Here is a 27,479-nt window from a genome sequence, read left to right on the forward strand (position 1 = left end):
ACAAACCCTAAACACTTAAAAGCTGGTGGGCAGAGCACAAGTACCTAAAAGCTAACAAGCCCAGTACTAAATTCTATCCTTTAATATGACTTCGGAGATAAGTAGGCAATTTTAGCTTGGGGATACAGTTTTACATCCATTTGTTCAGTATATCAGAACGGCGAAAAAAGGGAGAAAAACAAAATTAAAGACACAAAGGAACAAGCAAAATAAAATCTGCTGATTAGTTTAATTTATTGTCATGGCAACGAATGACAGAAGTCAAATTTGCCTGCTGGAGAAAGTTTTATATAAATCGCAGGGTTATGTGATATCCACTTAAATCACTCCATTCTGAAGACTGGTCATCTTTGAGTGACGGCGACGTAAAACATAGGTGATCAGTCAACATTTATGGCATTTCACTAAAACCTGAGTCTATTCTGGATAACTTATTTAAAAAAAAAAAAAAGGAATTATAGAGCAGGATTCGAGCCCCGGATTTCATAAAAGGAGTATCCTTACATTTACAACTTACATTCTGTCTCTTTTAAAGTTAAGACATTCAAAACGTGGGGTAGCCTGAAAAAAGGAAGTGGAGCTCCTCCCACCAAGATCCTATAACATCTTGGAAAAAGTAACAGGATGGTGACATAAACACATGAGCCGAAATATCTTAAAACGATGCACCTCAAATGTAGGTCCTGACATCTCAAAGACGTAAAATGAGGAACAGAAACCAGAAAGGAGTCGTCAGGAATAACTTATTCTTCCTCCCAGAGGTTGACAACCCCAAAGTCGGGCCCATCTGTACTCCACACACCAAAAGGAGAAACTGTTGCTTAGACTTAGAGCTAAAAGCAGCTGAAGATCCCTGAAAAGTGAAGCCCAGGGACTCTGAGACGAGGCTATCGGAGGCTAGACCGCGACGCGCCCCGAAGTCGCGAGCCGCGCCCCGACGACCCTCCCGCGGGCGGAGTGGCCCAGAGGAAGGGACCGCGCCGTCTCTGCACCACGGAGGGCAGCGCCAGAACTCGAGGAGCTGTTTCAGGAGAGACGGCCATACAGAGCCCAGGAGGCGCGCAGCGCCCGCTAAGTGTTCGCGACTGTTCTTCCCGTCCCCGCGGACTGATTCCGATACTGGGCTCGGACAGCGTCCCGGGCGCGCAGCCGGCCCGGGTTCGAGGGCCTGTGATGCGGCCGCCCGACGTGGAGGGAGGGCGCGGGGCCACGACCACCGAATCAGGTCCCCGTCAGCCCCCACCCGGGGCCACGGGCACGGAGGGACCCAGGGCTGGGTTCTCCCTCGGGACCAGAGCAAAGACCAACTGAGAGGCCAGAGCAGGGTCTGGGGCCGGGCTGGGGACGAGGACTTGATCAGAAAGTCCGTCGCTCAGCGAGGCGGGAGCCCCCACTCCCCCACCCCCGCCGCTTCACCTGTCGGCCTCGGAAGAGACGCCCGCGGGAGCGCAGTGACGCCGCCGCTCGCGCCCTTACCCGGCTCTCCGTACGGAATGGTCTCAGCCCAGGCGCTCGGCTCCTCTTCCTGGATGTCCAGGACCCTGTCGATGGACTTCTGGGCCTGAGACAGGGCCTGCTTGGCGAAGCTGGAGAGCTGGGAGGCGTTGAACCAGCTCATCTCCCCGCCTCAGCCGCCGCCAGCGGCGGCGGCGGCGGCGGCGGCAGCAGCGAACGGGAAGGCCGAGGGACAAGTCGACTGCCGCGGACCCGGCGGAGGGTCCACGGAGAGCCTCGCCCCCTTCTCCACTCGGCGGGCCCTGTCAGCGGGGAGCCATGACCCCGCAGGTCTCCCCCGAGCCGGGGACGTTACCCTCAGCGCTTTCCTCACAGCTGAGACGAAAGGCTCAGACTGCGCACGCGCTGGCTGCTTCCACGTACACAACCGGCAAGTCCCGGAGCCCAAAGTTCCGCCGATAAACGGAAGAACCGAAGAAGAGCGTTGACGTCACTTCCTGGGGCCCAGGATTGCCAGTAGTTATGGAGGAACGCGGAACGGTTCCTATCGAAACTGTTTCCAGATGTAGTGCGGCGATTGTCACCCTGGGAGGAATTCTGTGGCTATATCAGCAGGGGCTGATTCCTCCGGGAGGAATATGCGAGTTCTGAAATGGGTTCCTTCCTGGAAAATAGCTCTTGTATTAAGAGCTAGAGCCTTGCCAGCAATAATTGAAGAGGGAAGTTTGGGTCTTGCGTTTCTCTTACTTAGCGTCTCCTCTGTTAATCAGTTCTGTGTCAACTTGGCCTTAAGAAGGAACTCTGGGTTTGGGTCTGTCTAAAGCTACTGGGCATCGTATAAAAGGACCTGATCCAGCCCACCTGATGCAAGCACGTAAAAAGCCGTCTTCCACAATAAGTAACGAGAAAGCAAGTCAAGGGCACAATCTCCCCTTTAAGATACAGGTCCACTCTCGGCCTCAGTCAGAACAAACCTGGGAAGCATTAAAACTATTACTCTTAATATGTACTGTGCATATTATTTAAAATACAACTTTTTTGCATGTGCTCTTCAAACAAATCAAATTGGTGGCCTTCCTAATCTAGTCAGCAGCTGTTTGGTTTGGCCCCCATAATGTTAAAATTCTACCAACATTTAAAAGCCAGATTTCACACAAAAATCCAGACGTCCAGATGATTTTGAAAAATATGTACACCAACATCCAACAGTCAGCTGCAGCAGTTGCCACTTCTGACTAATAATTTTCACTCCAATATGTCACAGACCCCACTCTTCTAAGTACACTCTTCCTAATGTGGGCATTCACCTCACCTGTTTCCCCTACACTTAAGTATTTTACCCCACTGCAAGGAATCATGCCATAAAGGAATTATTTTTATTATTTTTAGCCAGATTTAAACTCTGCCCTTGAGAAGTTATGATCTTCTGATGATTTTATCTAACTTCTGTAAAAATTTGCATATTGAAACTTTTACAATTTAGTAATCTACACAGTAGTACTAAGTAACTCAGGTAATTTCAAACAGCTTAGCTAAGTAGCCTGAGGAGGAGGTCAGGTTAGGCTTGGAATCCCTCCCTGTTCCAAGACTTCTAATTGTACAGCTTGAGGTAAATGACCTAAACTTTCTAAAACTATTCAGCTCTCAGATGAAGATATTATCACCTTCTCACAAGGCTACTTGGAGAATTATTGTAGCACCTGTAAACTGAATCTGTAACTTTTTAAGGAAAGCATATACATTTATGCCATATGATTTTATAATGAAACAAATTATTCGTCAATATAGAGCTAGAAATAAAAATAAATGAAAATTTAACCCAGTGACATGTAATCATAAAGCTTTTAAATAGAAAACTGCCATCCAAGTCAAAAACAAAGAACATGTACGACATGTTCCCACACTATGATACTAAAACTCATTTTCAGTATTTATGCTTAATTTTGTTTTAAGCCTTAGTCTTTTAGGAGGGGGAAAAAAGCATTTTAAGAGGCGTTAATATAAAAATATAGTCATTCCATTTCATTACCTTATTATGTTAGAGAAAATTAAATCAGTAGATACTTATTGTGGCTAAAGTATTAATTCAAGTACCATAAAATTTTCGTATTAGTAAATCTGCTACATATTTAAAAATTATTTCTACCTTACTACAGAACTACTTACTATCCTTAATATACTTTAAAAAATTTCAGTGAGAAAAATAGACAATATATGATTTTATTAATAAATAGTGTGAAAGCATCAGTGATAACTGTTTAAACATTAAATTCTTTTAAACATCCATGTCTTGGCTTTAATGTTGGGCATACTGGCCTCTATGGCACTGCAAGTAAACACACGAAAATACTTCCCATTTCCATGCACAGGTATTCAGCTATAACACCATTTACAAATTATTACGGACAAGATAACTTTTGCAATAATATTCATTTGGACAGCCACAATTAAGTGAATATTAGATCAAGCAAGAAGTAGGCTATGTTCAATATGCTCTAGACGTCAGGTTGTAGTATTTAATGTTATTTAAAACTTAATTTTCTTATTTTTTAAAAGGGACATTTTTTGTATATGTGGGCGCTCAAATGAAAACTGAAGAATGCATTCTTTGACCATAACAAAATTCATATACAAGAGGGTGTTTGCCTCCTCCTCTAAAAGAAGCAATATATTTTCTCATAATCTCTCTCTCCAGGCACCATTTTCCATATTACTAATGAAAATGCTGACAAGCACCAACCCCGAAATTCTGTCTTCAAGGGAAAGTTATAAAGTTAAAAAACAGTGGCTCATTATATAAAAAAAAGTCAAATTCCAGCAACACTAATGCTAAAAATGACATCTATTAAATTTCTTAGCATCCATGAAGTATATTTTCATGAGTTTCCTATTATGTGCAGATTTCTTTTCCTTAAGAAGTAAAATGAAGTTTGAATAGTACAGTCTGTGGTGTAGTGACATCAGCAACTGCCAGTTCTTGCCCATCAACGAGTCCCAATTCTAAAAGAAAAAAAGTACAATTAACCCAAGCAAAAAAACTCAACAAAATAGATAATACACACATATACAAACTATAAAGAATCATGGGCTAGATAAACATCAAAATTCAGTTCTCTTTATTTAATCAAGGTAGTATTATATTTGATTTCCTAGAGATTTTTTAATATTCTACTAAAAGAGCAATAAACACTATTAATGTTGCTAAAGATATAAGTAGGATGGTAGCACCATTTAAAAGCATTAAGAGCAAATCTAGAAGAAGCATTTATTACTTTTACTGGAAAAAAAAAGAAATTGATTAGTATTAGTAAATATACTCATTTAAAATACCTTTCAATGTCTTGGAGAGATTTGGCCTTGTTCGTTCTTCAATAGAGGTTACTGACTAGAAAACAATAATGTAAAGCAAATTAAGTGAAATTAAACTTTTAATATAATTTTGTGGGAAAAAATAAAAACTGAACACTGATCACCTGTAAGTAAAGTGTTCTATTTTTTCCCTCTAATGTGGCTGTGATAGCTGGAGATTTCATCTGCCTAAATTATAAGAAAAAAAAAATCAAAGATCACTTTTTAAAAAACAATCCTAGTTTTTAAAGTTTTTAAGTCACAAAAATTCTTCTACAACATAACAAAAGTCTTGAACACTTACAGAGAAGCACTATTGGTTAGATAATCCAAAACCTCCTGCAGTTTAGCTGATGGAGAAAACTGAATGTTTTGAGGAAGCTGGCTACAAGCTGGGCAGTTTTCCTAGATATAAAATAAAACACAAATCACAGTGGCACATGTACCAATAACAGTCTCTTTATAATGATGAAATGAAAATCAAGTTGTTTTATAATCATGCATATTCCCTATGAACAAATTTTTATGTTTTAAAACCTGCTTTTCCTAAAGGGCCATTTTTCCTAAATTATTTTGCTATACAGTATTTATTTCAGGATACAGTATTACAAAAGATATATCAGTAAGTAGGGTTCTGGAAGCTAGAAAATACTTAGAAAGGGTGTGGGCAATTTCATTTACATTTCCAGCCAGTAATTAATATTTAAAAATCAGGGACTTCCCTGGTGGCGCAGTGGTTAAGAATCCGCCTGCCAATGCAGGGGACACAGTTTTGAGCCCTGGTCCGGGAAGTCCCACATGCCACGGAACAACTAAGCCCGTACGCCACAACTACTGAGCGTGCGCTCTAGAGCCTGCAAGCCACAACTACTGAGCCCACGTGCCAAAACTACTGAAGCCCGGGCGCCTAGAGCCTGTGCTCTGCAACAAGAGAAGCCGGCGCAATGAGAGGCCCATGCACCACAATGAAGAGCAGCCCCTGCTTGTGGCAACTAGAGAAGGCCCGTGCACAGCAGTGAAGACCCAACACAGCCAAAAATAAATAAATTTTTTAAAATAATTAATTAATTAATTAATTAAAAATAAAAATATGCATGATCAAAAAAGTTTTCATTAGTATACTATTACTAACCTTTCTCTCTGCTTCAAATGTGTACGTGTACAGTCCATCTACATCATTGAATACCAAGTAATTATTAAGGGGAATATATGCACTGTAATGAAAAAATGTTCATTCTTATGTAATTGAGCCAGATCAAAACACAGATTTACAAATATATTAAAAATGAAACCCATTACCTTGTGGCTATTTTAAAAACCTCAGTGGCACACACAGCTAAAGCGGAGAGAAAATAAAGGTGCTTTAACTCAATGAAAATTAGACATTTAAAATTAGAAGTTTTTTAAAAAGTCAGTTATAAATCAGTACAGATAAATTTACAAGGTTATTGATTACAAAATAAGTAGATAGGGCTTCCCTGGTGGCGCAGTGGTTGAGAATCTGCCTGCCAATGCAGGGGACACGGGTTCAAGCCCTGGTCTGGGAAGATCCCACATGCCGCGGAGCAACTAGGCCCGTGAGCCACAACTACTGAGCCTGCGCGTCTGGAGCCTGTGCTCTGCAATAAGAGAGGCCGCGATAGTGAGAGGCCCGCGCACTGCAGTGAAGAGTGGCCCCCGCTCACCGCAACTAGAGAAAGCCCTCGCACAGAAACGAAGACCCAACAAAGCCAAAAATAAATAAATAAATTTAAAAAAGCAAAATAAGTAGATAGAAAAATACATATATAAACACTCTTATTTTTAAAAACTGAGAAAGTAACATTTTATATTTGTTTTGTATACTCCAAATGACAGAGTACCACCTCATGTTTTTCTCCCTCTTCTTCAGATTACTGTGCAGCCTGTTATACTGATTAAAAAGAAATGGCACTAAAATGTCCCCTTACTACAGAGCACTTTATCTATGATATAATGTAAGAAAAAATATATACAGGGTCCAATAGCTTGTTTTGTGGTTTTTGGGACAGCTTGATTATACCACCATCCACCCAAGAAGATAATCAAATTCCCAGAACACCAGTTTTCTGAGATCAAGTAGCTGCAGAAATATCAATTTAGGTATTGAATCAAAACCTGAAGGAAAGAAAACAAAATTAAGTAGTGGCCATTTTTCCTCACCTGCAATGGTTGCATTTGTGGAAGCTACTGCAGGAATGATTCGTTTTACTACCCCTGAAAAAATATACTGATTAAAATATGGTCATTTCTTTTAAAAAGTAGGTATCTTAAATTAGACAATATGATGATTTAATATCATTTTCCATAAGTTGATTTTTCAGGCTTTCAGGTCAGAAAATAGACTTAAGCTTAACTGAAACAACCTTCTTTCACATTCACATTATTTTCTATCATGTTCAGAATCTTAAGCAAGTTACAGTAGGAAAGAATAGTAAATTCTTCACACTGTTTCATATAAAGATGAGACAATAATATATTAATAACTGCTAAAAATTAGAGTGTTTATTTTGTTCCAGGAACAGTATGAAGATTAAATAAAATATTATGGAATTTTCATAACATCATGTTAGTCTTATCACTCTGATTTTAAAGATAAGGAAAATGAGGTTGAGAGAAATTAACAACATCCACAGCTATATACCTCATAAGTGATAGGGGTGGTATATGAACCCAGCTCTGCCCTAAAGTGCAAAATCTTAACCGATACAGTATACTATACTATACTCAGTAAGCTTTGAGTAAAATAAAGTAGGAGAATAACAGTTACCTAATTTTTCCTCATCTAATAGTTATAGCTGTTCTATTCACAAAAATTTAAAACAAACAGAAAAACTGTGCCTAATCATTTTGTTTCACTCTACAATATGGACTACACAAAATATTAAACATAGTTCTCTATTTCTACCCCCCATTTTTCATATCAGTATCCACAAATTAGGAATGAACAAAGCCCCACCTTAAACCATTTTTTTTAAGTACAAAATAAACATTCTGTAACTATATTTGTACTGTTCATTTTAGAAAACAAAAATTCAGAGAAAAGTAGCCATATTATCTTAGAGCATGAGAGAGCCCTGAAAGATGTGTTCCCAAGACTTCAGGTGTAGGCAGGTTTTAAAAACTTCAAAAAAAGGGAAATATCTAAGAAGGCGTGAAAGGAAGGCAGTTAAGTTTGGAAAGCTGTTTTAAAAAGTTAATTCTGAAAGGAGAAATAGGGAGGAGCTAACCTCATGATTACTGGAAGCTCTCCAGTGAACCACATAGAGCAGGACGTACTGGAAGGAGGAACAGGTAGTCACAAACAGGGAGGAGTTGAAGAGACACTGTCCAATAAAAGCAATGTGAAAATGATAAAGATACGCCCCTGTCCCCCACCCCTTTTCAAAAACTCTGGACTTCACTTCCAATTTGGCTTCTGTACTCCTTGTCAAGGCCCTCCATCCTCAGGCTGAGAAGCACACACCAAACCTTGCTAAAAGGTATGGAAGGATAAATGCGACTACATATTGAAATGAGTTTATATAGTTCCTGATCAGGACAAAGAGAATTCATTTTTTAATTCAAACAATTAGCAAATAAATGTGCACTATACGCCAGACACTGTTCTAGGTGTTGAACAGAGGAGCAGTAAAAAAAAATTATCTGTTCTTACAGTGATGGAGGAGTCCATTAGACTGGATGGTCAGGGAAGACCTCCTTGGGGAGGTGATAATGTGAGCTGAAATCTAAACCATGAGAAAGACCCAGCCATGCAATGACCTGGGGAAAGAGCAATTCTGTAGAGTAAACACCAAGGGCAAAGGCCCCCAGAACAGGGATGAACCAGAGTGTAAATATGAAATATTCTTCGCATAGAAAAACAAGGCTACCATTAGTTCTGAGCAATTATGAAAAGGTAAAATAGTGAATGGCTTAGAAGTCATTTTCAGTTGAATGATCAGGAAATGGTGCAGTTCATACCTGAGGGATAAGCAGCCAACCCTGAGGGGAATCCAAGGAAGAGCATTCCAGGTGTTAGGATCAGGAGTATTAAAGCTCTAAGGTGGGATCATGCTTGGGATCAAAGCAGGTCAGAAGAGGGGAACAAGGAGTGTGTAAGAGCAACAAGGAGTGTATAAGAATGGAATTTTCAAATGACAAACCAGAACATTAGTAAACATAAGGAAATAATCAGAGGAGAGAAATGGCAGATTTTCACAAAGACAAAGCTCTTTCTGGTGAACTTGACGATCTTGGACAAAATTCTAGGAAGGGTGAACTGAGAGTATCTACATTAGGAAACACTGATCACTAAAACTGAGCATTATGATTGTTCACTGAGACAAGTCACAAGACTATGTCATTTAGTTACTGTGACTAGCTTTGCAATCCAAGGAAATGTGGAGGATAGGCTTCTGGAGAGCACCTGGAAAGGTCTTTCATGACATCCTTGTGAACAAGACAAAGAAACATGAGGTACTCAAGAAGCTATGATCAACAGAAGGAGATAAATCTAAAAGGGCCTGACCAGAAGTATGATTCAGATGTCTGTTCTCAGCTAGTTTAGTCTTGTTAAAATTTTTAATTAATTATTTGGAAAAGAGATAAAGGATATGATTATCAAAACAACAAGTGATATGAAGCTAAAAAGAATACACAAGTTGGCAGGCATAAAAGAATATACATATATAAAGAGAGAAAAGCCGGTTGAATTTAAGAATAAACTTATAAGGACCTATACTTGAGTATAAAAGAAAAAACTACCACCCCCCCCCCCATAACTGCCAAATCTGTAACAGGGAGATGTGGCTTAGCAATTGTATATGTGGAGAAAACTTCCAGATTTTAGCAGGCAGTAACCTGAAAGAATCAAAAGTAGAGCATCAATGTAAACAACAATAAAAACTAAAAAAGTCTGCTCTCCTCTAAGACTACATCAATGATCAGAAGTTTATCATACGACCCATCCTAGAGCACTGCATTCTCACCTGGATAGTTAAGAGAAGTATGGATAACTAAAATATGGTTAGAAAAAAACATGATGGGAACTTGAGTCATGAAACATGTCAAAGGGTTAAAGGAACTAGGAAGGTTGATGGGAGTGATAACGATTTGGAGGGTTCAATACGTTAAGGGCTATTACTTAAAAGAGAATTAAATGTATATACGGCATACTCTGGGACAATACTCAGACCACACTAAAGATGGAGATTGCTGCTCAACGTACAGAAGAATTGTCTTAACAATACTGTCCAAATGTGAAATAGACTGCCCCAGGAAGCGATAAATTGCTCTTCAGCAAAAGATGAAGTGAATAAATGGTTCGACCTGGATGACTTAGGGCCTCTTCCAACCCTAAGTGAATAAAATTTAATGATTTTATTAAATTCCTTCTAGTTAAGAAGTAGTATGGATTCTAGTGAACTCAGTTCCCTCCTACCAAATTTGGGGCACCTTTACTGAATCCCAAATGGACAGTACTATCTGAAATCACATCAATTATTTCCCCCAAGGCATCCCACCTCCTGAAAAAGGGATCATCCTAAGATCATAATTCACAACAATTCACTAACTTACCTTGAGTGAGTCTATACGTAATACCCCTAATGTTATATTGTGATGCTCTCTCCAGGGATTTTTGGAAAATCCACTGAATATGATCAGGATCATCGCCGTCTAATGGAACCCCTTCTGTCAGAGGAGAAAAAAAGGAAGGGAAGACAGAAACATGTAAACATAAATCAACTTATTTTTAATGTAATTATCCAAATAAATGATATAGACAAACATTTTATGTAATTCTGGATTATGAAATTAGGTTTATTACCTCCAAAAGGCTGCTCCTTAGGCCACTGCAATATCCTTACATATTCAATACAGTGTTCTGGTAGCCTGGGCATCGACGCAATGGTGCACATAGGAAAATTAACCTAAAACCACAGTTTGCCTTTTTTAGTGGATTTTAAACAAGAAATTACTTTAAAATGTAACTTCTAGTTATGATCTAGTTTGTAACACTTTCTTATAATTCATTTTAGCCTTCCACTTACAGAAACAAAACATTTTATACCATTAATAATGCTTCTGAAACTAACACAGAGGATCTGAGTCACTTCACTTAAGTTGATCTGCCTAAAAAAATAGGTTTGCCCTACATTTACAAAGTATATAAATTTAAGCTTTGTTAGAACATGGGAAGGAAAGGGCTGAATAAATTCTCAAATATGAGTACTCTATTATGTTTACCTAATATTCATATCTGAAGATATAAAATTAGCCAAAATAAAAACAAATTCACAGAGTTAAATCAATTCCAAGTAGATACTAATAAAGTTATTTATATTTATAAATCAGAATTCTAAAGGCCCTTTAAAGTGGGTATGCAGATTAAAGAGCTCCATCTTTACAAATATCATTCTTATTCCTGGTATCTTTATCTCCCTGAAACAATACAGGCAAAAGAAAATAGGTTACAGCTCTATCCCAACATATAACTTTGTAATTGATCTCCTGATCTCTACTCTCCAAATAAAAAAATAATACAAATGAATTATGAGAACAGTATCAAAATGATGATATTCAGTCTATATCTTTCCTCAAATAGAGCAAAATGTCATATTTTATCATCTTTCTTCTTAGCAAGATTTTTAAAATATGGTTACCCCTAATTAAAAATCCTAGGGCTTCCCTGGTGGCACAGTGGACCCCTAATTAAAAATCCTAGGACTTCCCTGGTGGCACAGTGGTTAAGAATCCGCCTGCCAATGCAGGGGACACGGGTTCGAGCCCTGGTCCGGGAAGATCCCACATGCCGCAGAGCAACTAAGCCCGTGCGCCACAACTACTGAGCCTGCGCTCTAGAGCCCGCGAGCCACAACTACTGAGCTCGCTTGCCACAACTACTGAAGCCTGCACACCTAGAGCCCGTGCTCCGCAACAAGAGAAGCCACCACAATGAGAAGTGAAGAGAGTAGCCCCCACTCGGGACAACTAGAGAAAGCCCGCGTGCAGCAACAAAGACCCAATGCAGCCAAAAATAAATAAATTTTTTAAAAAATCCTAAATATTGACTAGTCTTAATAATTCAACCCTTATTCTACCCCAAGATACTATAAAACAGATGTGGGTGCTTTTGTGATTACCTGTGGTGGGTACAGTTCCAGTGTGCATTCAACACAAGCAGTCATTCCAGGCAGAATCACCCGGGCATTTCCTTTAAAACCTTCTGTCCCCCCATCTATCAAAGGGACAATGGAGCTTGGATCTAATACACCATCTTCATAATTTAGAAGAGATATCTAGGAAAATTATTTGAAGGGCTTATAAGGAGAGGGGGATAAGAATTCAAAAAAAGGGAAATACTATCTAGTAATTCTGTAAGTCAATCACATTACTGAGTAATAATATAACAAACCAAGGGATTACATTAGTAGCAATTTACATCTTCACCTGAAAATTAATGACTGGCAATAAACAGTGAACTACACCTATTACTGAAAATTGAATAAACTCTGATTTTTCAAAAATATGACACAAAAGTCTCATTTTTAGTACGTTAAGAGCAGCGGGAAGAACTTCAGGGAACTGTAAAAACACTAAGTCTTTACCAGCATGCCATTTATCCATCTTCTGGCTATGACAGAATCCAGTCCACATACAATTATATGAAATTCTACGAGAAAAAAAATGCAAGTTAAGTTTTTTAAAATGCTGCTGCACAAAATAATTCACAATTTCTAAGAAACATACAAAAAACCACTTTTCACTATAAAACAAACACACACAGCTTCTAGTCCTTGACTAATCCTTACTCAAGAGAGCATACAAAAATGCACCTAATGGTGCCAACTAAGAATTAAAACGGTGCCATTCTCTATTCAGTCAACAACATTCCTGAAAAGCCAACACCAAGAAATGAAAGCAAATAAAGAAATAGCCTTCAAATAGCTAGCAATCTTCAAACAAATAGCAACTAAAAAAATAATAAGAATTTAGTGAGAATTTAATTTCAAGTGGAAAACTTACGTCGATAGAAAGTGTCGTTAAAATCCTGAATCTTGTTGAAATGTCTGAACATAAGTAAAGGAACTTAAGCTGCTAAATTTTTAACTTGTAAAATGAATTCAACAATTCCATAAGGATCAAATTATAAATGTATATTTAAAATAAGACATAAGTCATCAATGTTCAAAGCAGTGGAATTCAAGGAATCTGACAAAATGAATACAATCCCACCCCAGAAAAAACCTTTTTTCTAAACACTACTCTCCAGTAACCACATAGAGTAGTTTCTCTCTTCTCCAAACCTCTGTATCATTATAACTGTGTCTCTGTTATACATTCTACTCTGCTTCAGTTCTTACATAAAACCATAAGCCCTGGGAAAACAGAATGTGTACCTTCAACCACCAGCACCAAGTAGAGAGGCAATAAACATTTGTTTAGTGAAGGGAACAGGCACATTATAGTTCCCATTTAGAAAGGGGATTTTAGAAGTTAATTTACTGCACAAATTAACACACTGTATACCTTAAATTTATAGTGTTGTATGTCAGATATAGTTAATTTTAAAAAAAGTTACTGCAAAGCTAATTTTTAGAAAACATGTTTCCAATAGCTTTTTCAGGTGCTAATGATTTGTTATTTGTTTTTTTCCCTTGGAGGGGGGGAAAGATGAATTTTCTTCCTCTCTCATTTAACTCAGTTTTCCAAGACTCTCTTTTTACCCAACCCACACCACATTTGCAGTCTTCCCCAGCCTGGAGGGTGCCAAGGGAACCCCATTCAAAATTGGCTGTGGGTGTGAATCATAGTAGTTAACATTTGAACAGCATATGTATGCCAAAAAAAATTTTTTTTAATTTTTCTAATGAAGCAAATTTGTTTAGTAACATATAAATTACACTCCCCTAAAACAAATCATGCACTACATATTTTAGAAAGCAAAATGGAGAAAAGAGGGACAATACATGTTTGCTCTAGATTTTTTTATTCTGGCCTACAAATAAAGTTATAAAAAATACATTCAATTCTAGCCCTCACCTACTCAGACCTCTATTCCTTTTGAATGCCAGGCAAACAAGAGGCATAAGCTGCAGCTAGAAAAGCTAGAAAAGGTCAAAAGAGAACCAGAGCAAACACTGGAAGAACAAAAATAGCAGACGCAGGAGCCAGACCAAGAAATCCCACCTCCTGGATTTCCACAAAATACCCAGTTTCCCAGATCTTAATAATGGGGGTAGACAAAGAGTGTGCACACTTTTTTCCCCCCCTCTTTCTCCCTATAAGGACCTGAATTTGCAGTTTTAAATTTTATTTTTGCAAAGATAGTACACAGGTGTCCCGTATTTCTTTCACCTGGTTTCCCCCAACAGTTACATCGTATATAACTATAGTACAATATCAAAACCACAAATGTGACACAGGTACAATGTGTGTGTAAAGCTCTGTCATTTAAACACATGTAGATTTGTGTAACCACCACAATTAAGATAAACAACTATACCATCACCAAAAATATCTCCCTCCTGCTACCCCTTTATAGTTACACCTATCCCTTCCACCATGCCTAATCCCTGGCAATCATTAATTTGTTCTCCATCTCCATAATTTTGTCATTTGAAGAAGGCTATAAAAATGCAATCATACAATATAACCTGTTAAGACTGGCATTTTTCATTCAGCATAATGCTCTTGATATCCAACCAAGTTGTATTTCATTAGTTAGTTCTTTTTTACTGCTCAGTATTATTGTACTGAGTACAATAATTGTATATTGTATATACGGTATTAACTGTACCACAGTTTAACAATTCACCTATTGACAGATGTTTGGGTTGTTACCAGTTTTTGGCTACTGCAAATATAGCTGCTATGAACATCTGAGAACAAGTTTTTATGTAGACCTAGTACTCATTTCTCCAGGGTAAATGCCCAGGAATGAAAGTGTTGAGTCGTATGTAAAGTACATATTCAAATTTTTAAGAAATAGCCAAACTATTTTCCAGATGGCTATAGCATTTTATATTTCCCACCAGCAATGTACAAGTAATCCAGTTTTTCTGTATCTTTGCCAGCATTTATTATTTTTTATTTCAGCTACCCTAATAGGAGTGTAGTAATATCTCATTGTGATAATTTGGATTTCTTATAGCTAGTGATACTGAACATCTTTCATGTGCTTTTTGTTATCTTCTTTAGCAAAATCTCTCTTCATATTTTTTGTCCATTTTCTATTTGCACTGTTTATTTTTTACTTTTGAGTTATGAAAGTTCTTTATATATTCTTGATGAGTCCTTTGTCAGATAACTACTTCCTAAGTATTTCCCAGTGTGTAGCTTATCTGTTCATCCTCTTAACAAGATCCTTCCCAGAGTAAAAGTTCGTAATTTTGATGACGTTCAATTTACCATTTTTTTTCTTTTATGGATCATGTTTTAATGTGGTCCAAGGACTCTTCATCAAGCACTACGTCCCAAAGATTTTTCTCCTATATTATCTTCCAAAGTTCTGCAGTTTTACATTTTATACTTAAACTTATGATCCATTTTGAGTTTATTTTTGTAATTTTGATGTTTGAGATTTTTTTGCCACCAGAATTTAGTGAAGAGATGATCCTTCCTCCAGTGAACTGTTTTTGCACCTTTGTCGAGTATAAATCAGCCATATTAGCACATGGCTATTTCTGGTTTCTCTATTCTGTTCTGCTGATCTGTGTCTATCTCTCTGGAAATATTACAGTCTTGATTATTGTAGTTATATAATAACTCTTGAAATTGGCTAGTGATTCCTCCGACTTTATTCTTTCTCAGTATTATCTTAGGTGTTCCTTAGCCTTTCTCTACGAACTTTAGAATAATCCCGTCTGGAGAAACAAAAAAAATTGCAGGAATTTTGATAGAAATTATGTTAAACTTGTATACAAATTTGGGGAGAAGTGACATCTTTAGTATGCTGAAGCATCTAATTCCTGAACATAGAGTATCTTTCCATTATTTAGATCTCCTTTGATTTCCTTCATTAGCATTTTGCAGTATTCAGCATACAAGACCCATACTTATTTTGTTAAGTTTGCACCTAAGTATTTCTCCTTTTTTTGAGTGGTTGTAAATGGCACTGTATTTTAAATTTCACTTTCCATGTGTTCACTGCTAGTATAGAGAAATACAATTGATTTTTGTATCCTGTGGTATTTCCAACATAACAAATCCCATTTCCTAAATTTCTATAAAATACTAAAAGTTCCCTGGATCTAAAGGTATGGGAATCAACAAAGTGTGAACAGTCCTTTTTTAAAACATATTTCTTATAAAAATATATTTACTCTGACACACCTTCTATTTAACTAATAATATACTGACTCTTTACTTTGCCTGCTATGGTAAGGTGACACAAAGATTAATGGGGGGCTTCCCTGGTGGTGCAGTGGTTAAAAATCCGCCTGCCGATGCAGGGGACATAGGTTCGAGCCCTGGTCCAGGAAGATCCCACATGCTGCGGAGCAGCTGGGCCCATATGCCACAACCGCCGAGCCTGTGCTCTAGAGCCCGTGAGCCATAACTGCTGAGCCCGTATGCCACAACTACTGAAGACCGCGAGCCTAGAGCCCGTGCTCCACAATGCGAGAGGCCACCGCAATGAGAAGCCTGCGCACCACGGCGAGGAGTGGCCCCCGCTCACCGCAACTAGAGAAAGCCCGTGTGCAGCAACGAAGACCCAATGCAGCCAAAAATAAATAATAAAATCAAATAAATACATTTATTTAAAATAAAGATTAATGGGATCCAGCCTACAAACTCAGAGTCTAGTAGAGGAGATATGCAACCGAAACTGAAATTAAGGGCAATAAGGCAAAAAAATGATGGCACTGGCTACATTTATAAAATTTATACCACCTTAAAAAGAAAAGATTGGTAGGACATTAAATTAAGTGTTACCAGCAGATATCACAGTAATAAGCTTACTGCTGCTGCTTATTTTCCTTTTGCTTATCTGTATTCTCTATGTTAAATAGCTCTTGTATAATGATAATAATAATAATAAAAAGCTTCAAAAAGTTAAGTATTAAGTAACTTATTTGTCAAAAGGATACGGAACTACATTGCAATTAGGAACTCTGTCATTTAGAAATTCTGCAGCAACTTCAGCCTTAGGTCTTCCAACATCTTTAGGCCTACAGGAAAAATTATATTTAAATTATCATTCACAATATAAATCTAGATTATCTACATAATCTACTTTCACACATAAAAATATCCATGGTGAGTTTATTTGGAGGCTATTTAGAGGAATATTTTTACCTAAGTATTTCTGATGAAAAATTAGTCATTCAACACTGAATGTCAACCCTTGTTGATATTCCAAATTAAGTATTTACAAGTATTGACAAGTCTAATTAAGTATTTAAGTAAAAATATAAACAGTGCTTTTTTTTAAGATAAAGCATAATAACAGCATGTTTCCTAGCCACTTCTCACTATTGTGTTTCCCAATGTAAAAAATTATCCCAGATCCCGAGATTTCCAAGTATTTGCCCTGAACCCCAGAACTTCAAGGTGTTACTATGCAGGTCTTGGCTGAAATAAATTCGAGGGGTCCTAGGGATGCAAGAACGTTCATTTATCCCCTTCTTCCCATGTGTGCTGATTAAGTAGTAACTTTTGTGTCCCATAAGAAGGCATAACCGTGTTTTTGAAGGAATAATTCCAAAGGCATTATCTAAAATTGCAAATGTTACCAATATTTTCAAGAAGGTAAAAATTAAAAGACCTCAAAAGGTCATTCCTAGATAATAACCATAGCTACAGACAGGAAAGGACAGGAATTCTCTCTTCTAACCTCAGTACAAATGGTATTTTCTTTCCTAATATTTCCTCATTCTCCTCACAGAAACAAATCACTCCCTCATGTATACATAACAAGTTCTTCATTACTACTTTTTCACAACATATTTTTGGTTATATACATAGGTCTATCATACTAGACTATGAACAACTGGAAGAAAGTTACCATATTCTTACCTCTTTGTACTGCTTCCTACTAAGCACAGAGTAAACACTTTAAAAATAAATGAATATTAAAAAAATCAATGTGCCTAATAGAAATCATATTTTATTTAAAATTGGAATAAAAAAAATGCTTTAACAGGTCAATTTTCTCCTCTCTAATAAAGCAGTATGCTTTTTTGAATCAAAACTTCTGATAAGAGTTTTATTCTGACTTTGTCCTAACTTGCAATAGAAGAGGCTCTAGCATAAGTCAAGCAACTTGATTTCAGTACTGCATTCAACTACTCTGGACAGAGCTGTTTAGGTGTGTAAAGATGATAAAATAGAGTTTCAAGAATCTTTTAGGTTGTGCATTGTATGTGCTTTCATAATAGATCCCAAATAAAAGAACTCCTAGATGGTTTCTATGGGAACTGCTACTTTATCATTTCAGAATTAGGGGATTAGATTGCTCTACCTAAAAACTGCACTTTGAGCAAAATGGCCTTTTACATACATCATCCTTGCAGGACACTGTGGCCTAATTACCTAACCTGGAAAACAAGTACCTACCCTGGGGTTTGCTCTGAGATTAAAAGAGGTAATATAGATAAAGAGCTTAGAAAGTACTTAATATATCCTAAGCACTCCACAAATGTTAACTGTCATTATGATCTTCAATCATTATTTCAGCCCGAAATTAAAGGGCATGGCCTATTATCAATAACCAATCAATTTGGTGGTGTCTTTTTCTTTCCTTTTTTTTTTTTGAATTTTATTTTATTTATTTTTTTATACAGCAGGTTCTTATTAGTTATCCATTTTATACATATTAGTGTATATATGTCAATCCCAATCTCCCAATCAGTGGTGTCTTTTTTAGAGCAGTCATACACTAAAAATTTGTCAGACTGGAAAGGGTCCACAAACTTTTTCTATCAAGAGGAGAGAAATTTCGAGGTTTAAAAAAATAAACAAACAAACAAAAACCTTAAAAGTTAAATGTAGGGTTCACTACAATTACAATACTTTATTAACTTGACTTAGTTTAACCCATCCTTCAATCTCTTTAAGATTTTCCACAAACTTAATTTTATTTTTTCTGCTAACCTAACCTCATCCTGCATACCTAGGACTATTTGAGTGCTTTCTGTCAGTACTCTATAAGCACCAGAGAGAGAGAAAAAAGTCCTTATCTCTCCGTATCTATAATTCTTTGATTAACAAATAGATACATTTATCTAAGCCATTCAAGCCCCTAAATACTACATACTAAAATTTACTAATGAACTTTTCCTCATATCTGCATATAAGGCCTACTTCCAGTTTTTAAAGTCACTTCAAACAAGCTGCTCTTAGACTGCCTTCTGTATGTCATGTATGCCTAAGGTAATTATCCCTCTTTGTTCCATTTCCCTTGCTCCTGGGTTTTCTCTCCTTAACTCACCATTTTCTTTCACCTTCTATAAAAAGTTCAAACTCTGTCACAACTTCATTGCCCCAGAGTCACCACTCAAATCTTGGCTCATAAGTCCCCACCAATATATCTCACGAGGGCCTAATATATAGTTATGGTTCTCTTATGAAATCAACAGAAGGAAAAGAGCCGCACTCATTGTCTTCAGGGCACAATCACCCCAAAATCACATACACCTTTTGGAGATTTCTTTAAAAACAACAAAAACATATATTTGCTTACAAAACTGCTTTCACCAGAATGCCCAAAATTTTGCTGCAAAATTTTACCTAAGATGGGAGTGTATTTATTTTCTTAATAAAATTAGTGCTATCCTCTCAGTGGTTTTTAAAATTATTAAACTGCAGTGTACTCAAGTTCAAATGATTATCACAATTTTAAAATAAGATATTAAAACTTACCTAAATAAAAATTGCCTATTTAGATTGGAAACATCTATAGTGTCCATGTCTATAACATGAATCTGTCTAAAACCAGACAAGCCCTGTGGGAATAAAAAAAATCCAATTAAGCAGAAGTTTCCTCACATCTGAAATTTTAAAATTTCTTTTCAATGGTCTTAAATCTACAAATTCTCAATAATAAATACTGCACAATCGTTTTCAGTGGTTAAAGAGTCTTACAAGATATATAAAATTCAGGGTTCTTGTAAAGGTCAAAAAAGTATAACTACTCAGTTTTAAATAGTCCATATCCAAAAGAGAATAACTCAAAATTTCTATAGTTGTTTCATAATCCCATAAACACGTTTGTAAAGTTTGTTGCTTTCCTGCTGCTGCTGCTAGATATTTTAATTTTACTAGTCTTACTACTTAACTGTATTTGCTATTCTTTTTCAGAATATTGTTGAAAGTAATTCCTACAAGCTTTATCTTAGTTTACGTAAGCATGCCGCCATTCAGAAATAACTATAAGATTATATTATAAACACACACACACACACATAAGTATATACACTGCACATGTAGAAGAAATATCTTAAAAGTAGAGTCAAGAGCAAGCAATCAAACAGCTAGAGAAAAGCAACAAACTCTTGTGTTTCCATGATAATGCCACATATTTTAACAGTACAACCACTGTTCAAATTTACCAGCAGAAGCAAAAGATTAAAAAAAAAAATAGATCTCAAAAATCAATTATGCTTTGCTGGTCTTGGTCAGTTTACTTATGTAATCAAATTGAATCACTTGGCAATAATTTCCCCATTTTTCTGCCCCTCTTCATAGCAAGAAACTCTCAAAAGAGTTGCCCATACTTTCTTTCTCAAAGTCCTCTCTTGCACTTGCTGTAAACAAGCTTTCACTCCCATCACTCCACCGAAAACCACACTTGTCAGGTCATCAGTGACCTCCACATTGCCACCTCCTAAGACCAGCTCTCAGACTCTCTGACATGACCCATCTCAAGTGTTTGGCAGGGTGTGGATCAATTCCCTTCCTGAAAACACGTTCTTCACCTGGCCACCCCACTCATGAGAATGTAAACACTTTTTAAAAATTGGTTTCCCATTCACCACACTCATGAGTTTTACTCCTAATTTACTGGCCAGAATTTGGAGTGCCCTTGTGCTTATTAGTTCTGGTGATTTCAGACAATCTCATAAGATAAAGCATCATCTAACAGGTATCTCAAACTTTACAGTTTCCAAAACCAAAGCCAATCATTCTTGCTCATCAGAACCAGCAAATCTGTGTTTTGCCCAGCCCCCCTCATTTTAGTGAGTGCCAACTCCATCCTTCCAGTTGCTCAGGGCAAAAACCTTATCACGTCATCCTTGACTCCTCCCCTTCTCTTACGTCCCACACCAATCCATAAGCAAATCCTGCTGACTCCATCTTCAAAACACATCCATAACCCGGCCACCTCTCACCACCTGCAGTACTACCATCCTGTTCCAAGTCACTCTCACCTCTTGCCTAGATGACTGCACCTTCTAACCAGCCTCTCAGCTTCCTTCTCTGTTCTCAACACATCAGCCACAGTGATCCAGGTTAAAGTCAGATCGAGTCAACTCATCTGCTTAAATCTCTCCAATGACTTCCTGACTCAGAGTAAAAGGCAAACTTCTTACAGTAGCACCTCAAGCCTTTTGGGATACTCACTCCAAGCCCCTCCCATTATCTCTGATATCCTCCCAGAAAATGCCCCTCCTTCCTCACTTCTGCTTCAGCTATAATGACCTCCTTGCCCTCCTGGAACATAAACAGTTATGCTCCCACTTCACAGCTTTTGCACCTGATATTCCCTCTGCCTAGAATGTTCTTGCTCACCTTTTTGCTCAAACAGCACCTTTTTGTGAACCCTTTCCCTTCCTGCCAGGCTATATATTGATATCTTCCATCCTTCCTTTCTCCATAGCATTTATTACCATCCGACATACTACATAGTTTGTCTTTTCCCTTCCATTAAAGCAAAAGCCCCACAAATACAAACACCTGTCTTGTTCGATGCTGTAACTTTAGCATCTAAAACAGTACCTGGTATACAGAGAAAGAGGCTGAATAAATATTTGCTCAATCAATAATATTAATGTCATATCCTTTTTTTTAGAATGAGACTTTGGGGGCTTACAATCAATTGAAAAAACATGTATGTATATCTCTTTTGTATTTATGTGTGAAACAAGCAAAGTAACAAGTGGTAAAACTGAAAACACTTAGTTTTCTTCTTTTTTTGAGTAAGAGGTTATTACAATGCAATAAATAACAAGGCCACTCCTAAAGTTGCTGGATGACTACTCTTCAGATCTAATCTCCAATTACTTTACATTTAAAACTGGTATCTATCACATTTGCAAATAACAGCTTTGGAAAAAGTTAACTATTTAGGGGATTTGTGCACACAATTTGTGCATACAAAACCACTGCCCGTCCTCCATAAATCCTTTGGTTCTCATACTGCAAGGGTATTTATGTCTGATAAGGTACTGTCATTTTGGCACCCTATCACAGAGCATATCATACATGCTGCTGTTTATTTTGTGAGAGACTTGTCTTCCCAATGATATTTCAAATTAAGGACACAGATCATGATGGCTTACAATGCCCACAGAACCCAGCATAACTGACTACCATGAAGCGTATTAAGTTTTTGCAGTCTCCCTCGGAGTGATGTTAGTGTTTCCCAGCAAAATTAATGTGGCTGTTTATATTTAAACTTTGGTCCCAAGGCTGACATTTTAGGTCCTTCATCTGGCTGTTACCTGCTTCATTTTCTAAGAAGCCTACTCTAGCATTTCCACCTTCCCACATACTAATCATAAGGCTGGCATACAACAGCTGCACATCAATTCTTCCCTTATCCATTTTTGCTAAATAAACTGATAGTCTTGTAAAGAGCTACTGCTGTAGTTATCAGAAGTCAATGAAACGGACTTCCCTGGTGGCGCAGTGGTTAAGAATCCCCCTGCATTGGCAGGGGGATTGACAGGGGTTCGAGCTCTGGTCCGGGAAGATCTCACATGCCGCAGAGCAACTAAGCCCGTGTGCCACAACTACTAAGCCTGCGCTCTAGAGCCCGCGAGCCACAACTACTGAGCCCACGCACCACAACTAGTGAATCCCGCATGCCTAGAGCCCGTGCTGCGCAACAAGAGAAGCCACTGCTATGAGAAACCCGCACACTGCAACGAAGAGTAGCCCCCGCTCGCCTCAACTAGAGAAAGCCCGCGCACAGTAACGGAGACCCAATGCTGCCAAAAATAAATATAAATTAATTAATAAAAAAAAGTCAGTGAAACTAATTAAGTCACAAAGTATGTATTTCCAACCAGTACATAGAAACAGCTTCACTAGATAGTACCCTCTCTTAAGATAACAGTCATTTAAAACAGATTGACCAAAAAAAAGAAAAAGGTTTAGCTCACCCAAATTTTATGGGTATACTACCACATGGTCTTAAAAAAATTACTGTATGATTAGATCATGTAATGACTTAACGGTTCAGTGAAACACCTGACTAAGAACTGATGGCCTGGATTGGATTCCAGGCACATCACCATAATCCAGAAAAAACTTGTCATTTAACATCCCTGAACCTGTGTCTCCCTCTATATAAAATGAGACAGTGTCCTATCCACCTAAGTGGGTTATTTTCAGGGACAAAAGAGATAATAAATTCTTTGAAATTACATGTTAAATACAAGTTACCAGTTTTGTTATTTACTTCACTGAATTAATGAGCTCTTTGCAAGAGGAAGCACAAAGATTTGTTGGATAAAAAGCAGAGAAGAAAAGAGAAGTAAGAATTTCTATTAATAACTTTATAGCCGAGGACTTTAGGGCTTAAAAAGTTAAGTTACATCATCATTTTAATTACTATCTGGAATTTGACCTGCTAAACTTATCTAACAAAGGCTCAGGAGAAATGGTTAACAATCATAACAAAGAAATGACAGAAAAGGAAAAAGGTTTAATTATCATAAAGAAAAAAATTCATATTATATATTAATATTACCAGATTTTTCAGGAGCTCACATCCTAAGCCGCCAGCTCCAATGACTAGAACTTTACACGTATCTAACAAAAACTGGAGAGACTGTAAAGAATGAAAAGGCATATTAAAATCTAGTTGATAAAAACCATAAGTACCATCAATAAAGCAACAAACCATAAAATAGCTTCTGAGGTTTCCATGAAAAATGCAACTGATGATAAAGAACAGCCTCTGTAGTTAATAAATTATATTAAACTTATGAACAAAGTAGAACCAGAAATTCTATAACCCTAACGATTTCTGAGAGTTCCAACTTTAATGTTTTTAAATTGACTTTTATTGTATGAAATTAAAAACGGTATTTCTAACAAGAAAAACTACGCCTAGTTAAGAGCTGTCTTTTTTTTTTTAATTTTGAAAGGGATGGAAAGCATCAAACTAAATTATTTATCTGACTTCTTAAAAATAGAAAAGTGTAAAAATTATAAGAACTGAAGATCAAGCACTGCACAAGGTGTTTAGAGGTCTTTTAAAAAAAAAAGGCAAGAACAATAATAGCTGCTTTTGAATACAGTGGGTTAAACTTACAAAACATGAGATGACAGGAAGAAAAAACAGACAAAGCTCTTAGAATATTGCCTATCAGCAGAAACAACCACTGAACAGAAGTATCTTAAATTATGAGGCCAAAAAAAAAAGAAAATTCAGAAGCACAAGAAAATATGTTGGATTATCCAAAGAAATGGAGAATACTGTCAATTCTGTCCAAGATTCAAGGAAAGAAAAGTTATTCAGATAAGACAATGAGTCAAACCCAAGAGTCTGAACCTTAATTTCAGGAGCAGCACAATACTTCTATTTCAAAACATCTCTTCATCAATACAAAAGGACAAAAATTTACTGTAAAATTTACTGTAAAGGAATATTTCCTACCTTGTAATAAAAAACAAGTTGTTTCTAACTGAACATTTGCTTTAAGTCAGACACTACCAGTTCCAAATTCTATTCCTCTATTATACAGCAGTCACATATTTTTTATACTTTTTTAACATGCAATTAATTATATTCAATTCTAAGCAAAGATGCTCATTTCAAATAAACTTCAAAATTTAAACAAGCACATCTATATTCCTGTGAAAATTAAATTTCTCATAGCAGGGCTAAAAAGGTGTGTCTCAAAAGTAATTTTAAACTGGAATTTTAAGTGAAGTATAACTTAAGAGGTTACGAAGTCATTTTACTCTTGAAAATTTTCAACATATTACATGAGAAATGTGAAAACAACTCAAATATTAGTCATTCAAATAAAATCAGTTGCAAATATTCCATTTAGTATTTCAAGATAACTTACACAATTTTATTAGTATTTTTATTATAAGAGTAAATTAAAAAGGAAGCATTTTATTGTTTTTGAAACATAAAACTATTAGAGGAGTTATTTAAAAATAAACGTTTCTCACTTCAGTGCTCGGTTCGAAATCAGGGTGTGTGAAGGGTCCAGATCGCTCGAGGAACTTCTTTACATGGTTCCAGCGACCTTCCCAGTCTCCAGTGTCCCCACACCCACCATCAACAGCCATTCTGCACAGAACACAGTAAATTCAGCTGCAAAGATCAGTATGAAAAAGCCACACCTACAACTATTAAGGTTTCCCCAAATGAAAAGGTAACCACACCAGACCTGCTCAAATAAAAAGGATAATGTTCCATGTGGTTATGCTTAAGCTTTTAATGTATTTTCTTGCTATTATACAGTTTATTTAAAGGTAAGAACTGCACATGTTTGAGGAAATAAGTCAGTCCACATGTTTCTGGGTTCCTAAAACAACCTAAGATCAAACTTGGGATACTGGTCAGTCGGTGAGAAATGGGCTTTCTAAACATTTGTAATTTACTAAAGATCACTGCAAACTGCCCAATCTGTTCTATGAACACACTTGGAACAGGATATATAAGCTACAAGGAAAAACAAAATCCAAAAAAACCCTCCACTTCCAGAATCCTAATGCTTGACATCTAACACAATTCATGTGTCCTTTCCAAGTCTGAAAGGTGAGACTTAAAGATTATTTTTCATGAGAGGAACTTTCACACATTTTTCTCTGAGAGGTCCTAATTTTCAAAGAAGAATCTCTTAGGACTATGAAGTGGTTTCTGTTGCCACTAAACACAAAGAATGTTTTAGGTTATAATTATGCCACAGATAGGCATTACCATCTAGAAATCTTTTAGAACATACAATTGAGTAACGAGGGACTCCTCTTAACAAAATACATGTATTTTCTACCCATTGCCAAGACTCATGTTCGTTGTGATTATTTTTAATTTTCAAATTTCCTATAATCCCACAATTTCTACCTTCAAGCATATTAGTATATCCAATTTTTACAAAAGGGACCAAGTATTGCCTAGCAATAAAGACCATAGGTTTTGATGTCACAGCTGGGTTTGGTTCCACAATTAATAGCATTGTGACCTTGAGCAGATTACTTAACAGTCATAAACCTCATCTGTAGCTTGTTTGTACCTATTTCTTAAGGTCAGAATGAGGATAAAGAGATAATCCACATAGAGGTTTTAGTACGATACTTGGTATATAGTAAATATTCAAATTGTGGCTGTCATTTTAAAGTGGAAAGGAAATGAAAGGTGATAAGAAATGTGAAACTAAACTTGTTCCAAGTCCTCTTGCAATTGAAATTCAACTTTCTGAGGGAGATACGTAAAGACTCTAAGGCCCTGCTACTGGGAATTGGCCCAGAAATTAATACTAACTCACCACGCCCACTGCAAGAATACTTTCTTCCCCTCCCATGAAAGGAGGAAAAAAAAATATGTGGTGTTGCCCAGGGTGGAAAACACTTCGTTTAAACCTGTCTCACCTGCACAAAACTAAGCATCTGATATGAAATAGGGTGTGTAATTAACGGAGAAAATAAGCTCTTTGGAGTCAACACTCTCCTTTAAGAGCCAATGATTTTGCACAAATGACTGAAGTGCTTAGTACAATACCTGACATAAAGTTCTCATAAAAAGTTTGCAATTAATACTATTGTTTCAATGTTTACGAAAGACCCAAAACGGCCTAGTGTCCGTTTCATGTGTTTTAGTAAGGTTCCCTTCTCACAAGGTCACGGCTCTGACAATTTGGGATGGAGGAAGAGGGGGGCGCAAGGGTCCTTCCGCAAGCCCTTTAGGTCAAGCACCCCGGCGGGCCGGCGCGGGATCTGTGCGCGCTACTCGGACCCGGCGCCCGCCCGAAACAGAGACCAGGAGGGCCCGCCGGGCCCCTGGGGCTGCGGGCGGGGGTCGGGGGATGAGGCGGCGCAGCCTGCGCTCCGGGTGCCCCCCTCCCAGCCCCCCGGGCCCGCTGCGGCTGGTCCCCTAGGCCTGGGGTGGGGGGAGGCGGGGGTCCCCGGAGAGGGCCCCGGCCTCCCGGCAGCACTAACTTCTCAGCCAGCAGCTCCTCTATTCTCCTTCTTTTCTTCTCCCTAAAAGAAAGAGAGAATAAAAGAAGGGTCAGCATCACGCTACACACTGGGCGCCGCGAGGGGATGAGGGGCGAGGGGACGGGGCGGAGGGTGGGGGGGACCCCGGGTGGAGGCGACGACCGCCCACCGCCGCGCTCTCTCACAACCCAGCCCGGCCCGGGGCGCCTGCAGAGCCCGGGTACTTACGGCTCCTCGCCATCCGCCATATTGTTCTCCGCCTCTTCCCAGGCACCCCCACGCGGGAGGAGCGAAGGGGCGGGGCGAGGCTGGGCGGGAGAAGGCGGGGC

At 37.9% G+C, this 27,479-nt stretch overlaps 2 protein-coding genes across 4 annotated transcripts in view; both read right to left on the reverse strand.

Annotated features, from left to right (window-relative positions):
• TMF1 (TATA element modulatory factor 1) overlaps positions 1-1,865 on the reverse strand; it is a 30,367-nt gene extending 28,502 nt beyond the window's left edge. Inside the window, exon 1 of one of the 2 annotated variants that reach the window (XR_009505930.1) lies at positions 1,477-1,865. Coding sequence is in view for 1 of the 2 variants with exons in the window: in XM_059940154.1 (XP_059796137.1) it covers positions 1,477-1,618 (142 nt within the window). In the remaining variant the exon portion in view is untranslated. The remainder of the gene's footprint in view (positions 1-1,476) is intronic. The other variant, XM_059940154.1, reaches the window with a different exon arrangement.
• A 1,796-nt stretch (positions 1,866-3,661) lies between these two features.
• UBA3 (ubiquitin like modifier activating enzyme 3) lies at positions 3,662-27,444 on the reverse strand. Of its 2 annotated transcripts, XM_059940156.1 has the most exons (18): positions 27,379-27,444; positions 27,151-27,192; positions 25,162-25,282; positions 23,723-23,803; positions 19,669-19,751; positions 16,896-16,976; positions 12,829-12,872; positions 12,411-12,475; positions 11,946-12,101; positions 10,631-10,733; positions 10,381-10,494; positions 6,985-7,038; positions 6,103-6,139; positions 5,936-6,017; positions 5,108-5,208; positions 4,929-4,992; positions 4,786-4,840; positions 3,662-4,455 (listed from the first exon to the last, which is right to left on the reverse strand). In XM_059940156.1, the coding sequence occupies exons 1-18, from the start codon at positions 27,396-27,398 to the stop codon at positions 4,367-4,369; spliced, it is 1,392 nt and encodes a 463-aa protein (XP_059796139.1). In that variant the 5' UTR covers positions 27,399-27,444; the 3' UTR covers positions 3,662-4,366. The 2 variants fall into 2 exon arrangements, with proteins under 2 accessions (XP_059796139.1, XP_059796140.1); XM_059940157.1 differs by lacking the exon at positions 27,151-27,192 and having other exon boundaries at positions 27,379-27,436.
• Between the last annotated feature and the right edge of the window lie 35 nt (positions 27,445-27,479).

This window comes from Balaenoptera ricei, chromosome 11 (genome assembly GCF_028023285.1).
Source record: "Balaenoptera ricei isolate mBalRic1 chromosome 11, mBalRic1.hap2, whole genome shotgun sequence".
Taxonomy (NCBI): Eukaryota; Metazoa; Chordata; class Mammalia; order Artiodactyla; family Balaenopteridae; genus Balaenoptera; species Balaenoptera ricei.

Bases quoted from the DNA above. Each gene is read 5' to 3' on its own strand.
- UBA3 (XM_059940156.1), bottom strand. From the start codon at position 27,398: ATGGCGGATGGCGAGGAGCC. The intron at 12,102-12,410 runs GTAAAGACTTAG...TAATTTTCCTAG, and splicing joins GATGGATAAATGGCATGCTG to ATATCTCTTCTAAATTATGA. The intron at 4,993-5,107 runs GTAAGTGTTCAA...CTTATAATTTAG, and splicing joins CTAACCAATAGTGCTTCTCT to GCAGATGAAATCTCCAGCTA.